Source organism: Bos taurus, chromosome 7 (genome assembly GCF_002263795.3).
Source record: "Bos taurus isolate L1 Dominette 01449 registration number 42190680 breed Hereford chromosome 7, ARS-UCD2.0, whole genome shotgun sequence".
NCBI lineage: Eukaryota > Metazoa > Chordata > Mammalia > Artiodactyla > Bovidae > Bos > Bos taurus.
In genome coordinates this window covers 14,167,841-14,185,996 of record NC_037334.1, presented here as the reverse complement: position 1 = coordinate 14,185,996, position 18,156 = coordinate 14,167,841, and the positions used below count along the sequence as shown (strand labels likewise).

Here is an 18,156-nt window from a genome sequence, read left to right as displayed (position 1 = left end):
TTACTCAGCCATTAAAAAGAATACATTTGAATCAGTTCTAATGAGGTAGATGAAACTGGAGCCTATTATACAGAGTGAAGTAAGCCAGAAAGAAAAATACCAATACAGTATACTAACGCATATATATGGAATTTAGAAAGATGGTAACAATAACCCTGTGTACGAGACAGCAAAAGAGACACTGATGTATATAGAACAGTCTTATGGACTCTGTTGGAGAGGGAGAAGGTGGGAAGATTTGGGAGAATGGCATTGAAACATGATACATGTATGAAACGAGTTGCCAGTCCAGGTTCGATGCACGATACTGGATGCTTGGGGCTGGTGCACTGGGACGACCCAGAGGGATGGTATGGGGAGGGAGGAGGGAGGAGGGTTCAGGATGGGGAACGCATGTATATCTGTGGCAGATTCATTTCGATATTTGGCAAAACGAATACAATTTTGTAAAGTTTAAAAACAAAATAAAAAAATTAAAAACAATAAAAATATTTTCCAACTAAAAAAAAAGTATAAGACCTAACTAAAAAAGACACATGCACCCCAATATTCATTGATGGACCTAGAGAATGTCATACAGAGTGAAGTAAGTCAGAGAAAAGCAAATATTGTATATTAATTCATATATGTGAAACCTAGAAAAATAGTACAGATGATATTTGGAAAGCAGAAATAGAGACACAGGTATAGAGAACAAATATATGTGTACCAAGGGGAAACGGTGGAGTGGGAGGAATTGGGAGACTGATATTGACACATATATATTACTTATACTGTGTATAAAATAGATAATCTACTGTATGGCACAGGGAACTCTACTTAATGCACTGTGATGACCTGAATGGGAAGGAAGTATGTACATGTATAACTGATTCATTTTTCTGTACAGTAAAACTAATACAACATTGTAAAGCAACTATACTCCAATTAAAAAAAAATGAGACCAATACATACAGCTCATTGTTAGCAATATATGCATATTAATAGTTTGATTCAACTGAAATAGTTATGGTTTATTGAACTGTTTGTTACTCTGTGCAGGGAACTCTTTGAACACTTTATAGCTCTAACGCACTTAACTCTTCACACACAAAAGTTTTGAGATAGCTCTTTTCCAGCTGGAACCATGAAGTGTTCAGAAGAGAAAAAAAAAAAAAAAAGAAGGTTCCTACTGTGCCTGAAACCCTTAAGAAAAAGCAAAAGAATTTCACAGAGCTTAAGATCAAGCACCTGAGACAGAAGTTTGCCCAAGAGATGCTTCAAAAGGCAAGGAGGAAGCTTATCTATGAAAAAGCTAAGCATTACCACAAGGAATACATACAGATGTACAGAACTGAAATTTGAATGGCTAGGATGGAACAAAAAGCTGGCAACTTCTATGTACCTGCAGAACCCAAATTGGCATTTGTCGTCAGGATCAGAGGTGTCAACGACGTGAGCCCAAATGTTCGAAAGGTGCTACAGCTCCTTTGCCTCCGGCAGATCTTCAATGGCACCTTTGTGAAGCTCAACAGGGCTTCAGTTAACATGCTGAGAATTGTGGAGTCATACATTGCATGCTGCTGCTGAGTCACTTCAGTTGTGTCTGACTCTATGCGACCCCATAGACGGCAGCCCACCAGGATGCCCCGTCCCTGGGATTCTCCAGGCAAGAACACTGGAGTGGGTTGCCATTTCCTTCTCCAGTGCATGAAAGTGAAAAGTGAAAGTGAAGTTGCTCAGTCGTGTCCGACCCTCAGCGACCCATGGACTGCAGCCTTCCAGGCACCTCCGTCCATGGGATTTTCCAGGCAAGAGTCCTGGAGTGGGATGCCATTGCCTTCTCTGATACATTGCATGGGGGTACCCAAATCTGAAGTCCGTAAATGAATTGAAATACAAACATGGTTATGGAAAAATCAGCAAGAAGCAAATTGCCCTGACAGGTAACGTGTTGATTGCTCGATCTCTTGGGAAATATGGCATCTTCTGCATGGAGGATTTGATTCATGAGATCTATACCATTAGAAAACATTTCAAAGAAGCAAACAATTTCCTGTGGCCCTTTAAATTGTCTTCTCCACGAGGTGGAATGAAGAATAAGACCAGTCATTTTGTAGAAGGTGGAGATGCTGGCGACAGGGAAGACCAGATCAACAGGCTTATTAGAAGGATGAATTAAGGTATCTACCAGGATTATTTTTATAATCTCCTCAGTTAATAAACAATTGAAACAAATTAAAAAAAAAAAAAAAAAACCTTTGAGATAGATGCTGTCATTATCCACATTTCATAGATGGGGAGATTGAGGCAGAGAAACTGAGTTTTCCCAAAGTCACAACTAGCAGCTAAAATCTGCCTGGATTCAGAATTCACACTTTTAACGTGTGTTACTGCAGTTGACCCTTGAACAATGCTGCAGGGAGGGGCACTGACCTTGAGCAGGAGAAAATCCATGTATTATTGCATTCAACCCTTCATATAAGTGATTTTGTATTCTCAGATTCAACCAGCCAGATGTGTAGTGTTGTAGTCTGAATAACTGGACCTGTACAGTTCATACCCATATTCAACAGTCAACTGTACTCAAAAGAGGATTTGTGGGAGACATAAGAGATGTTGATTTGATCCCTGGATTGGGGAGATCCCCTGGAGGAGGAGATGGCAACTCACTCCAGTATTCTTGCCTGGGAAATCCCATGGACAGAGGGGCCTAGCAGACTCTTGGGTCACAAAAGTCAGACACGACTTAGTGACTAAACAATAAAAACACAAAGATCCTATTACTAGTAAAGAAAAGAGTTAACCTTTGCTTAAGTAAAGTACAGAAGGCTGAATTCAGAGCAAGGTGACAATATCTTATTAATGAGCACAAGCAACAGGTTTTATGGTATGGAAAGCAAATATATGTAAAGAAATATCAGGAATGTCGGGGAACATAACATGGCCTGTTTCTAAGGTAAACTTTCTCAGATCATCCTTCTTGTGAGCTCGTATGACTTTAATAACTTCAGCATCTGCTCATGAACACTAAAGGATCCAAACCTACCAGTCAGACTTTATTTTCTTGGGCTCCAAAATCACTGCAGATGGTGACTGCAGCTGTGAAATTGAAAAATGCTTGCTCCTTGGAAGAAAAGCTATGATAAACCTCTGCTATATTAAAAAACAGAGACATTACTTTGCTGACAAAGGTCTATATAGTCCAAGCTCTGGTTTTTCCAGTAGTCTTGTATGGATGTGAGAGTTGGACCATAAAGAAGGCTGAGCGCCCAGGAGTTGATGCTTTTCAATTGTGGTGTTGGAGAAGACTCTTGAGAGTCCCTTGGACAGCAAGGAGATCAAACCAATCAATCCTAAAAGAAATCAACCCTGAATATCCATTGGTAGGCCTGATGCTGAAGCTGAAGCTCTGAAGAGCCAACTCATTGGAAAAGACCCTGATTCTGGGAAAGATTGAAGGGAGGAGGAGAAGGGGATGACAAAGGATGAGACGATTGGATAACATCACCAACTCAATGGATATGAGTTTGAGCAAGCTCTGGGTGATGGTGAAGGACAGGGAGGCCTGGTGTGCTGCAGTCCATGGGGTCACAAAGTGTTGGACATGATTGAGTGACTGAACAAAGACAACAACAGTCTTTGAACAAAATGTGATTATATCATTAGTTCCCAAACTCAGCATGAAAATCAACTGGGATAATTTTAAAATCCTATGCTAAGAATGCAACTCAGTCTAATTAAATCATAATCTATGTTGAGAAGCTGTCACCAATATTTTTAAAAGACTCCCAGGTGAGTCCAATATGAAACCAAAGTTGAGGACCAGTTACATGGATGTTACACACAACATGCATAAGCAGATATGAAAGATAAAACAGTTCTGTGGACAATAGACATGAATTTTGGAAAGAATTGCAGATTTTTAAAATTTATTTTTTAATTGGAGTATAGTAGCTTTACAATTTTGTGTGAGTTTCTGCTGTACAACATTGTGAATCAGGTATGTATGTACCTATATCCCCTCCCTAAGGATTGAAGATTTTAATTGTTAAGGATTTTTACATGTCTCCAGGATGTCTGGGTCCAGCAATATGACCCAGCAATCCCACTGCTGGGCATACACACTGAGGAAACCAGAATTGAAAGAGACACATGTACCCCAATGTTCATTGCAGCACTGTTTACAAATAGCTAGGACATGGAACCAACCTAGATGTCCATCAGCAGATGAATGGATAAGGAAGCTGTGGTACAAATACACAATGGAATATTACTCAGCTATTAAAAAGAGTGCATTTGAATCAATTCTAATGAGGTGGATGAAACTGGAGCCTATTATACAGAGAGAAGTAAGCCGGAAAGAAAAACATCAGTACAGTATACTAACGCATATGTATGGAATTTAGAAAGATGGTAACGATAACCCTATATGCGAGATAGCAAAACAGACACAGAGATAAAGAATAGGCTTTTGGCCTCTGTGGGAGAAGGCGAGGGTGGGATGATTTGAAAGAATAGCATTGAAACGTGTATGTTACCATATATGAAATAGATCACCAGTCCAGGTTTGATGCATGAGACAGGGCACTCAAGGCCGGTGCACTGGGATGACCCTGAAGGATGGGATGGGGAGGAAGCTGGGAGCGGGGTTCAGGAAGGGGGACACGTGTACACCTGTGGCTGATTCATGTCGATGTATGGCGAAAGCCACTGCAATATTGTAATTAGCTTCCAATTAAAATAAACTAACTAAAAAAAAAGAAATAAAGAGAGTCTATAGTATAACATGATTCAATCATGCAGTGATTATAATGATAGGATCCCACAATAATCCCTTAATCCCATTCAGTTCAGTTCAGTTCAGTCGCTCAGTCACATCCGACTCTTTGCGACCCCATGAATTGCAGCACGCCAGGCCTCCCTGTCCATCACCAACTCCTGGAGTTCACTGAGACTCACGTCCATCGAGTCAGTGATGCCATCCAGCCATCTCATCCTCTGTCGTCCCCTTTTCCTCCTGCCCCCAATCCCTCCCAGCATCAGAGTCTTTTCCAATGAGTCAACTCTTCGCATGAGGTGGCCAAAGTACTGGAGTTTCAGCTTCAGCATCATTCCTTCCAAAGAACACCCAGGGCTGATCTCCTTTAGAATGGACTGGTTGATCTTGCAGTCCAAGGGACTCTCAAGAGTGTTCTCCAACACCACAGTTCAAAAGCATCAATTCTTCGGTGCTCAGCTTTCTTCACAGTCCACCTCTCACATCCATACATGACCACTGGAAAAACCATAGTCTTGACTAGACGGACCTTTGTTGGCAAAGTAATGTCTCTGCTTTTGAATATGCTATCTAGGTTGGTCATAACTTTTCTTCCAAGGAGTAAGCGTTTTTTAATTTCATGGCTGCAGTTACCATCAAAATATACCAAATGAAGCAACAAACTGATTGGAAACATTGTTAAGTTTTGAAAGGCACAAGAGCTACAAAATCATAGAACCAACTTTGAATTCCAACGGTTGTTTTTACTGGCTCTTCTAACCTATGCAAACAAGATGCACAGATGTTGAGATTAGGTTGTTTTGCTGAAGAGCCCCCACATGACCCTCTTGATGTCCCTGTTCCTCAGGCTGTAAACAAAGGGGTTCAGCATGGGAGTGACCACAGTGTACATCACTGAGGCCACTGCACTGTCCCTGGGAGAAGATGAGACAGTAGAACTGAGATGCACCCCAATGCCTCTTCCATAAAATAAACACATGATTGCCAGGTGACAGCCACAGGTGGAGAAGGGTTTATACTTCCCACCTGTTGAAGGGACTCTCAGAATAGAGGAAACAATGCAAGTATAAGAGAAGAGGATCCCTGTGAATGGAAAACCACCAAAAATAGCACCAATAAAATAGATTAATATATTACTGCTGGGGATTTGAAAACAGGCAAGGCTAAGGAGCTGAGAAGGGTCACAGAAGAAACGAGGAATTTCCATATCCAGGAAGAAGGTTAGTTCTAACACCATCAAACTATGAAGAAGGAAAGACAAAAGGCTGATGAAAAATGACACCAAAACCAGCAGGCTGTAGAGGCGTGGGTTCATGAGGACCGTGCAGTGCAGAGGGTGATGGATGGACACAAACCAGTCATAGGCCATGGCAATCAGGAGTAGATTATCCAAACATCCAAAAAGGATAAAAATAGACATCTGGGTCACGCAGCTCATGTAAGAAATGAGTCTGCTGTGAGTTTGAATGTCCACAATCATCTTGGGGACAGTGGTAGAGGTGCAGCCAATGTCAGTCATGGACAGGCTGGAAAGGAAGAAGTACATGGGGGTGTGGAGGTGAGAATCAGAGATGAAGGCCAGGATGATGATGAGGTTCCCAAGCACAGTGATCAGGTACATGGACAGGAAGAGGCTAAAGAGGAGGGGCTGCAGTTCTGGATCATCTGAGAGGTCCATGAGGAGGAATTCTGAGACAAGTGTTAACATTCTCTGGGCCCATGTGGCTTAGACATCTCCTAGAAAGGAAAAGAGGTTTCAAATAAATGAGACAAGCAAACAAGGAGTCAGCACTTTTTGTTAGATTCAAGCAAGTCAAAGCATTCACACTTGAGGATCATACATTCCAGTAACTTCAGTGACATTCCTTAGTTCTGGCAAACTTATTTTCTCTTACAACTCTTTTCTCACTGATGTCTTGGCTATTTACCTGTTTCTATGTACAGTCATTTTACAGACAATAGGCCAAATTTTCATAAAGAAGGAGCCAATTTAGAATTAATCATGAACACAGTAGAATATCAGTCGCCACCTTTGAATGAAATATATGGAATAAGAAATATGTTTCTTATATGCATGTCTATATCCATAGCAGCACTATTCACAGTGGCCAAAACATAGAAGCAACATAAATGTCTATTGACAGATGAATAGATAAATAATGTATGGATAAAGAAGATATGGTACATATATACTGTGGAAATCTACTCAGCCATAAAAAACTAAAATATTGCCATTTGCAGCAACATGGGTACAACTAGAGATTATCATACCAAGTGAAGTAAGTCAGAAAAAGACAAACACCATAGGGTATCAGTTATGTGTGGAATATAAAATTTGGCACAAATAAGCCTATCTACAAAACAAAAATAGATTCACAGACATAGAGAACAGACTCGTGGTGGCCAAAGGGGATGGGGCTAAGCAGAGGGATGGACTGGGAGTTTGGGGTAGGTAGATGTAAACTAGTACATTTAGAATGGATGATGCTTTTGAATTGTGGTGTTGGAGGAGACTCTTGAGAGTCCCTTGTACTGCAAGGAGATCCAACCAGTCCATCCTAAAGGAAATCAGTCCTGAATATTCATTGGAAGGACTGATGTTGAAGCTGAAACTCCGATAATTTGGCCACCTGATGCTAAGAACTGACTCATTTGAAAAGACCTTGATGCTGGGAAAGATTGAAGGTCGGAGGAGAAGGGGACGACAGAGGATGAGCTGGTTGGATGGCATCACCAACTCAATGGACATGAGTTTGAGTAAACTCTGGGAGTTGCTGATGGACAGAGAGGCCTGGCATGCTGCAGTCCATGCGGTCACAGAGTCAGACGCAACTGAGCAACTGAACTGAACTGAAACAACAAGGTTTAATACATAGCACAGGTACTATATTCAATATCCTGTGATAAGCCATAATGGAAAAGAATATAAAAATATGCATATGTGTATAACTGAGTCACTTTGCTGTACAGCAGAGAATGACACAACACTGTAAATCAATAATACTTCAATTTTTAAAAATTGAAAAGGGGGAAGGAGAAGGTGGAACGAGTTGAGAAAGTAGCGTTGAAACATATACATTACCCTATGAAAATAGCTAGCTAGTGGGAAGCTGCTGTATAGCACAGGGAGTGCAGCTTGGTGCTGTGTGAAGACCTAAAGGGGTGGGATGGGATGAGGAGTGGGAGAGAGCTTCGGAAGGAGAGGATATATGTATATTTATGGCTGCTTCACTTTGTTGTACAGCAGAAACTAACACAACATTGTAAAGCAATTATTCTGCAATTAAAAATAAAAAGTTAAAAAGAATGAAATATCTTTCTCTGTTAAAAAAACCCACCACACACACACACACACACACACACACACACTCACTCACACACACACACCTCTTCTGGGAATTCTCTGATAGTCCATTGGTTAGGACACAACATTTTCACTGCTGTGGGCCAGAATTAATCCCTGGCTGGGGAAATAAGATCCCTCGAGTGACATGGCCAAGAAAAAAAATAAAAAACCCACTCCAATTAAAAGACACTAGAAAGTAGTCAAACATGGCTTATCCAAATGTAGTGCAAGAAATTCCCTTAATTTAGAATATATATAAACACCTTATAACCTTATGTATATTCTAAATTAAAGTCAAATGTACTTCATCAGAATTTTGATAACATAGTCATCTCCATGGATTTTCATCATTATTTGGTTTTCTAATAGCCACCCTCCATGAAAATAAGTGCTCACTTCAGTATGTAAGTTGTCTTTTAAAAGTCTTTTCAAATATTAATCCTAATACTAAGCTTGTTATGCAGTTGTTTGTATAAACTTTATACAACTCCAGGGACAGTCTTATGTTTGAGATTGCTTTCTGTTTTTCTTATTTCCATTACGTAGTGGCCTGGTTGTTGTTGCTGTTCAGTTACTAGGCTGTGTCTAACTTTTTGCCACCCCATGGACTGCAGCATGCCAGGCTTCCCTGTCCTCCACTATCTCTCAGAGTTCACTCAAACTCATATCCATTGAGTCAGTGATGCTATCTAACCATCTCATCCTCTGATGTCCCCTTCTCCTTTGCCTTCAGTCTTTCCCAGCATCAAAGTCTTTTCCAATGAGTTGGCTCTTCGTATTAGATGGCCAAAGTATTGGAACTTCAACTTCAGGATCAGTCCTTCCAATGAATATTCAGGGTTGATTTCCTTTAGGATTGACTGGTTGGATCTCCTTGCAGTCCAAGGGATGCTTCAGAGTCTCCTCCAACACCAGAATTCAAAAACATCAATTCTTTGGTGATCAGCTTTCTTTATGGTCCAACTCTCACATCTGTACATGACTACTGGAAAAATCATAGCTTTGACTATACACAAGTTTGTTGGCAAAGTGATGTCTTTGTTTTTTGATACCCTGTCATAGCTTTCCTTTCAAGGAACAAGCGTGTTTTAATTTTGTGGCTGCAGTCATCGTCCACAGTGATTTGGAGCCCAAGAAAATAAAGTCTGTCACTGCTTTCACTTTCCCCCCTTCTATTTGTCATGCAGTGATGGGACCAGATGTCATGATCTTGGTTCTTTGAATTGAGTTTTAAGCCAGGTTTTTCACTCTTCTCTTTCACCCTCATCAAGAGACTCTTTAGTTGCTCTTCACTTCCTGCCATTAAAGTGGTATCATCTGCATATCTGAGGTTGTTGATATTTCTCCTGGCAATCTTCATTCCAGCCTGCATGATGTACTCTGCATTTAAGTTAGAGTAACAGTATACAACCTTGTTTCATCCTTTCCCAATTTTGAACTGGTCCATTGTTCCGTATCTGGTTCTAACTGTTGCTTCTTGTCCTGTATAAAGATTTTTCAGGAGACAGGTAAGTTGGCTTGGTATTCCTATCTCTTTAGGATTTTCCCACAGTTTGTTGTGATTCACAAGAAGGCTTTTGTGTAGTCAATGAAGCATGTTTGGTTTTTTTTTGGAATTCCTTTGCTTTTTCTATGATCCAACAGATGTTGGTAATCTGATCTCTGGTTCCTCTGCCTTTTCCAAGCCCAGCTTGTTCATCTGGACATTTAAACATGCTTCTAACTCTAAAATGTGTGGAGCACTGTTTCCTCATCAAACCAACCCTCTTATTTAATGTTCAGTTTCTACAACCAGGGATTGGAGAAGGAAATGGCAGCCCACTCCAGTGTTCTTGCCTGGAGAATCCCAGGGATGGGTGAACCTGGTGGGCTGCTGTCTATGGGGTCGCACAGAGTCGGACATGACTGAAGTGACTTAGCATAGCATTCTGCAATCAGGGAAGCCCCTAAGTTACATCTGAAACCCAGTGTTCTTTAGTATATTTAAGAACTTTCCAAATCAATCCTTCCTGATTAAAGGGGTTCCAATTGTCCTTAAATCTGCTTCCTACAGGCAACTTAGGACTTCCTTTCTCCTGTCAGTAAACAACATGATTTTATTTGAGAAAATGTGAAAGATAACAAACACCTGTATCATTTTCTTCATCTACAAATGGGGATTAAAATGGAACCAACTTTACAGGGTGGTTGTAAGAAATTAAATAATAAAGTGCTTAGACCAGTGGCTCTCACTCTGGATTGAGCATTGTAATCCTTATAATTACCTGTAGATCTATTAAAATATATATAGATGAAGGAGGGAGTGAAAGAAGCGAAATCTAGAAGCAAGAGCAAGAGAGAGATCTGTGCTAAATTATAATATTGTGATCCTTCTAAGAGCCCTACCTTGATCTCAGCTATCCTTCCTAGAGCCAATGCAGCAAGAGCACCACTTACCCTTCACTGAGGTCTACCAGGAGCCTCCAAAGGAGAGAGGATGGTGAACATGAAATCTTTGCTGGAAGTGACCAGTAAATAAAATAAAGGGAAAGAATTTTGGCTAAATGTCCCATGTCTGGAGTCTAAATGCCTGGATTCAAACCTGAATTCACTCCTATTTTACCCATGATCTAATACAAGTTATATTTAAATGATATGCTCCCTTGTTCACCCATAAAATGACAATTATATTCATCCCTATTTCTTGGTGATAATTATGCAGATGAAATGAAACAAAATATGTGGAACACTTAGCTCAGAGCCTGGCACTTAGGAAATCCTCAATGAAGAATCATGATACCATGTTTGCTGTTTTCATCCTCATCCTCACTTTATGATTTTGGAGTACTTAGGGACAGTTTAGAGGGACCATTCCTGCTATCAAGGGGGTCATGCCTACGGGAACTAGAACCAGCGTGGGAAGATAGCAAAACTCCGAATGAGAGTTCTTAGAACCCCACCAGAACCAAGGACATAAATGTCATAGTGCCTGGAGCTGAAATTTTGCATACTGGTGTACTACTGAAAGGTTGTTGCTCAACCATGAAAGACACCGGGATTCTTGGCCTCCAGAGAAGTAGAATTCAATCCGAGGCCAGAGACGAGGCTTGATTGCTCAGAGCTTTTGTGCAACAAAGTTTTATTAAAGTATAAAGGAGATAGAGAAAGCTTCTGACATAGACATCAGAAGGGGGCAGAAAGAATACCCACCTGCTGGTCTTTAGCTGGATGTTATATAGTTACTACCAGTTTGTTAATGAAAGACAGGAATGTCTTAAAACTCAGAGAATGGTACCAGGCCCCTCACCCACAAGATGTATTTTGGGATAATCTTGGCACCAGATGAGTCATCCTGGGCCATAAAACGATTGATTTGAATCTTGTAGAAAGGCAGATTACCATACAAATACTTTCATTTACATAGATTAGGAGAACAATGTCTGAGTATAACATACTGGTTTGTCAAGTCAGTTCTGAGCCTTTAGGCAGAACCAACTTGAAGACAGAGTTTGGGGTAAATGCGTAGTACATTAACATAGCTTCAGACAAATATTTCCATAAGAAAAATGCATTTGTTAGCTCAAGGTTTGAGGATAGTTAAGTTCAGGTGGAAACAGGTGTCATTATGGCAACACAGTATTTTAAGAGAAACCTCTTTTTAGATTTGTATGGAGAAGGGGAAAAAATATATCACTAGTTTGTTTCCTCCTGCTGCTTAAGAGAGAGATAAAAAAAATGTCTGACATTTGCAGCCTATTTCCTTCATTTGGAGACCCCTGGCTTTCCTGCCTGTTACCCTCTCATTACCATCTGTCAATTGCAATTCTTTTGTTTGCTGTGACAATGAGGAAACAAAAGTCCTGAAATTTTTCCTCCATCCACTGTCTCCATCGCACTCATTGGGCTGTGCTAAGACCCTGCTTGTCCATGACCAAGGGCAGTGAGTCTGCCACTCCTCTCTGCCTGGTGAGCAATGATGGCCGAAGCTCCAGCCTCAGAATTGGCAGAAAGACTCCAGCCAGAGCCTCCTGTTGGAGATGATTACTCTGGGAGGAGACATAGGTATGGAGCCTGCTGGACATGGACCCACAACCTGAAGGGCTGGAGACACAGGCTGACTCTTTACAGTTTTGTGGCCTTGAAAGCTTGATACACAGAGCTCCTAATTAGCCAGACTGATCCATGAACTGCATTCCCTGAAGACTTCACAATCTTTGGAGAACCACAAGAAAATCAGTGTCTGTCAACTCAATTACTCTGAGCCCTACCCCTTCCAAGGGGGAAGTTCACTTGGCCTGCTCTCATCACATATCCAAAAGGAAGGCCCTTGCTATAAAGTTCAGACTTGTTATTTTCTCAGCTAAAAATTCAATTGCAATATTGAGTACTGAAACTGCCTCAATGATGAAATAATATCAGGAATATTGGGATCTTTGTTGTTAATGTTTACCATGCTAAAATCTGACAATCTTTCCATGTTTGAACACTTTGATATGACCAAGGAGAGCTTCACACTTTTCTTAATCTAAGTCCTTCTAATTCATTGTGGAGTTTAGTCCTTAGTAATATTTTGTTGCTATTTTAAGTTATAACCTTGTTTTATTTATTGCTGAAATTGTTTTATACTTGCCTTGTAGAAAATAATTGAATTGTATATTTCCATTGTCCACCACTCTATTCGAAGTTGCTCAGTTGTGTCTGACTCTTTGTGATCCCATGGGCTAGACAGTCCATGGAATTCTCCAGGCCAGAATACTGGAGGGGGTAGCCATTCCCTTCTCCAGGGTATCTTCCCAACCCAGGGATCAAATCCAGGTCTTCCGCATTGCAGGTGGATTCTTTGCCAGCTAAGTCATCAGGGAAGCCCGTTTTTCTAGAGTGGAAGTATATCATCTGAAATTATTTATCATTGTGTTTTTTCCCTTTTCACAGTCTACCTCTCCTTATAACACAATAAAATATTGATAGAGTGGAAACAAACAAAGGAAAAAAAAAGCAATTTAAAACTGGGCAAAAAATGTGAATAGACATTTTCAAAATACAATATACAAATTATCAACTGGCACATGAAAAATGCTCAACACCACTAATTATCAGGGAAATGCCAATCAAAACCACAGAGAGATATCACTTCAGACTTGTCAGAATGGCTATTATACAAAAGATGAGATAAATGGTGATGAGGATATGGAGCAAAGGGAACACTCCTCCACTTCTGTTTGAGAATAAAATTGGTGCAGCCAGTATGGAAAACAGTATAGAGACTCCTCAAAAATTAAAAATAGAACCACTAGCAATTCCACTTCTGGATATGGAAGAAAATGAAAACACTAATATGAAAAGATATTTGCACCCATATGTTCATTGTAGCATCATTTACAGCAGCCAAGATAAGGAAGAAGCCTAACTGCCCATCAACAGATGAATGGATTAAGAGACATGGTATATTTATACACACAATAGCATATTACTCAGCCATGAAAAAGAATTCTATCTTGCAATTTGCAACAATGTGAATGGACCTAGAGGGTATTATGCTAAGTAAAATAAGTCCAACAGAGAAAGGAAAGTACTGTGTGATTTCACTTATATGTGGAATCTAAAAATAAAAAACAAGTAAATATAATTAAATAGAAACATTCATAGGCATAGAGAACAAATGGGTGGTTGACAGGGGGAGAGGGGAATAGAAATAGGTGAAGACATTAAGAGGTACAAAGTTTTAGTTTACAAAATAAATAAGTCACTGATATAAAATGTACCATGTAGGAAATGTAGTTGATAACTATGTTATATCTTTGTATGGTGACAGATGGCAACTAGACTTAGCATGATGGTCATTTTGAAATGTATAGAAATATTAAATCATTATATTGTGTACCAGGAACTAACATAGTATTGTAGGTCAATTATACATCAAAAAACAAACATACAAGCTCTAGAAAAATAAATACAATTTGTGGCTACCAGAGGTGGGAGTTGGAGAAGAGAGAATTGGATGAAGGTAGTCAAAAAGTACAAACTCTTAGTTATAAAATTTAGCTACTATAATATAAAGCTACTAAACACACTGCTATACTTAAAATGGATAACCAACAAGGTTCTACTGTACATCACAGGAAACTCTGCACAATGATATGTGGCAACCTGGATGGGCTGGGAGTTTGGGGGAGAATGGATACATGTATATATATGGCTCAGTCCCTTTGCTGTCCACCTGAAACTATCATAACATTGTTAATCAACTATAACCCAATACACAATAAAAAGTTAAAAAAGTAAGTTCTAGGGGTATAATGTACAACACGTACAAAGATAATACTGTTATACATTATATATAAAAGTTGATAAAAGTAAATCCTGAGTTCTCACAACAAAGAAAAGTGTTTTTTTCCCCCTGTTTCTTTAATGTTCTATCGATATGAGATGAAAGTTATTCACTAAACCCATTATGGTCATTGTTTCATGATGTGTTGAAGTCAAATCATGTGTTAAGTCAAACCTTTGATGTGTTAAGTCAAATCTTAAACTTATACAATACTGTATGTCAGTTATCTCTCAATAAAACTGGGTTGAGGAGAAAAAGATTGAGTGACTCTCATGGCACCATTGCTAATAGTCTAGTGAAAGTGTTAGACACTCAGTCATGTCTGACTCTGCAACTGCATGGGCTGTAGCCCACCAGGCTCGTCTGTCCCTGGGATTCTCTAGGCAAGAATACTGAAGTGGGTTGCCATTCCCTTCTCCAGGGGATCTTCTCGACCCAGGGATCAAACCCTGGTCTCCTGCATTGCAGGCAGATTCTTTACTGTACTAGTATCTGGGTTCAGTTCAGCTCAGTCCAGTCACTCAGTCGTGTCTGACTCTTTGTGACCCCATGAACTGCAGCACACCAGGCCTCCCTGTCCATCACCAACTGCCGAAGTTTACCCAAATTCATGTCCATTGAGTCGGTGATGCCATCCAACCATCTTATCCTCTGTTGTCTCCGTCTCCTCCTGCCCTCAATCTTTCCCAGCATCAGGATCTTTTCAAATGAGTCAGCTCTTCGCATCAGATGGCCGAAGTATTGGAGTTTCAGCTTCAGCATCAGTCCTTCCAATGAACACCCAGGACTGATTTCCTTTAGGATGGACTGGTTGGATGCCCTTGCAGTCCAAGGGACTCTCAAGAGTCTTCTCCAACACCACAGTTCAAAAGCATCAATTATTCTTTATAGCCCAACTCTCACATCCATACATGACTACTGGAAAAGCCATAGCCTTGACTAGATGGGCCTTTGTTGACAAAGTAATGTCTCTGCTTTTTAATATGTTGTCTAGGTTGGTCATAACTTTCCTTCCAAGGAGTAAGCGTCTTTTAATTTCATGGCTGCAATCACCATCTGCAGTGATTTTGGAGCCCCCCAAAATAAAGTCAGCCACTATTTCCATCGTTTCCCCATCTATTTGCCATGAAGTGATGGGACCGGAAGCCATGTTCTTAGTTTTCTGAATGTAGTATCTGGATATCTGGATTCAAACTAGGCAGTCTAGCCTCAGCTCCAACATTCTTAATCACTAAGATGCAGAATTGTATTCAGTTTGAATCTGTGAGTTAAATACATTTCCAATTTTTTGCATTATCATAAAATGCATAATTAATATTCTTGTAGGTTTCCTCATTTACATGTGCAAATGTTCTTCCATAATAGCTAATGAGGGACTTCCCTGGTAGTCCAGTGGTTAACACCTCACCTTCCAATGCAGGGGATGAGAGTTTGATCCCTGGTTGGGGAGCTAAGATCCCATATACCTCACCAAAACATAAAACAGAAGTAATATTGTAACACATTCAATATTTCTGTGGATGGTTGAAAAGCTTTCTTTTGCTTGCCTAGTAGATGCCAAGTGAAGGTCACCCCACAATGCTGTTTCAGCCCCAGTTGACCCTAGCAGTTCCCTAACCAACCACACATAGCTTGCTTTTCCTAACTGGTACTTCAGAATTCTCTGATCTCTGGAGGCAGTATAGTGTAATCATAAAAACCATGGGTTCTGGATTAAGACATAGTTCCACTACATACTAAAAATACAACACTGGCCAGTCATTTGAGTTCATTTGTGCTGTTTCACTGTGTATGTTATGTGGATAATAAATATCTCTTGTCTTTAGACAATAGCCATTCTGACAAGTGTGAAGTGATATTGTATGTGGGTGTTTTTAAGATTTATGTATTTATTTTTGGCTGCCATCCAATGCAGTGGGCATGAGTACAATCCCTAGTGCAGGAATTAAGACATCATATTTTACACCACGTGGCCAAAAATAAATAAATAAAAATAAGGAAAATAAAAAAAAATATCCTCAGCTCAGGACACATGCAAATCTAATTGAATCAGAATCTTTGGCAATGAGACTCAGTTGTCAGTATATTTTAAAATTTATTTTATTGTAGTATAGTTGATTTACAATGTTGGGAAATAGTATTTTTAAGCCTTCCAGATGATTTTGATAAAAGCCAAGGCTGAGAAGCAGTGACATGCACCTTCATACATAGACTGCATGCAAAAAATTAAAACATAGTAATCAACTGGAAAACAAACAACAGCTTTGGGAAAAATATATATTTAAATCTGTAAAAAGGGAGTTTTTTCATCTTTCTAGAATGTGGATCACCATGATAAGCTAGATACTCCTCGTTAGGTATAATAAGATTCAGTCATGCAGTAGTTCTAACGTCTACAGAATCCCAGGATACTCTCCCAGCCCCATTAAAAACATACCAAAAGAAGTAATATTCAGGTGTAAAACAAGGAGAGACAGGTCCTACGAGCTACAAGAATGATATCATGAAAGAGGTAGAATTTTCAGGTGTTAATGTTGCTACATTTTCCAACCTACACTCTAAATGGGTGGCACAGGCAATGAGATTAGAACATTTTTCTGGAAAACCTCCACATGGTCCTTTTGATGTGTCTGTTCCTCAGACTGTAGATGAAGGGGTTCAGCATGGGGATGACCACAGTGTACATCACTGAGGCCACTGCACCCTGCCTGGGAGATTGTGAGATGGTTGGGCTGAGGTACACACCAAGGCCAGTTCCATAAAATAAGCAAACAACTGCCAGATGAGAAGCACAGGTGGAGAAGGCTTTATACCTCCTACTTGATGGGACTCTCAGAATGGAGGAAAGAATTTTGTAGTAAGAGAAAAAGATTCCTGAGAAAGGTAGAAAAACAAAAATGGCACCATCAAAATACGTGACTATGTTATTGGTGAAAGTATCAGAACAAGCAAGCTTGAGGAGCTGAGAAGGCTCACAGAAGAAATTAGAAATGTCAACATTCTTAAAGTAGGTAAGTTGTAGCACAATCAGATTGTGCACCTGGGAGTCCAAAAGGCTAAGAAAAAAAGACACCAAAACTAAGAAGCAGCAGAGGCGAGGGTTCATGATGACCATGTAGTGTAGTGGGTGACAGATGGCCACAAACCTGTCATAGGCCATCACAGTAAGAAGCAGACAATCCATACATCCAAAAAGGATAAAAATAGACATCTGTGTCAGGCAGCCTGCATAGGAGATGACTCTGCTGTGAGTTAGGATGTTCACAATCATCTTGGGGACCGTGGTGGAGGCAAAACCGATGTCAGCCAAGGAGAGGTTGGAGAGGAAGAAATACATGGGGTTGTGGAGGTGGGAGTCAGAGGTTACAGTGAAGATGATGAGCAGGTTCCCCAGCATGGTGACTAGGTACATGGCCAGGAACAGGACCCAGAGCAAAGGCTGCAGTTCTGGATCGTCTGAGAGGCCCAGGAGGAAGAATTCTGAGACACTGGTTAGATTTCCAGTTCTGTGTAGCTCAGACACCTTTGGAAAAAGAAAAAAAGGCTGGAAAAATAGGAAATATGTAAATCGTCATGCAGTCCTGCATCATATTTTGGATTCAAGCAATTCATTTCTAAGAGTATACATCTGAGTACCTTCAGCAATTGGAAAAGGAAAGAGCAACCCACTCCATTGTTCTTGCCTGGAGAATTCCATGGATGAGGGAGCCTGGCGGCTTACAGTTTACGGGGCCACTAAGAATT

General features: G+C 40.2%; 1 protein-coding gene and 2 pseudogenes across 1 annotated transcript; 1 reads left to right on the top strand and 2 right to left on the bottom strand.

Moving 5' to 3' along the window:
- The first annotated feature begins 1,140 nt into the window (after window positions 1-1,140).
- Window positions 1,141-6,263, top strand: LOC514001 (60S ribosomal protein L7-like; annotated as a pseudogene).
- On the bottom strand, window positions 5,484-6,567 carry LOC514002 (olfactory receptor 7E178). The gene is given in 2 exon segments (XM_059888561.1): window positions 5,484-6,464; window positions 6,466-6,567. Coding segments are annotated over 2 exon segments (930 nt in total). The 5' UTR covers window positions 6,481-6,567; the 3' UTR covers window positions 5,484-5,549.
- On the bottom strand, window positions 16,997-17,926 carry OR7E185P (olfactory receptor family 7 subfamily E member 185, pseudogene; annotated as a pseudogene).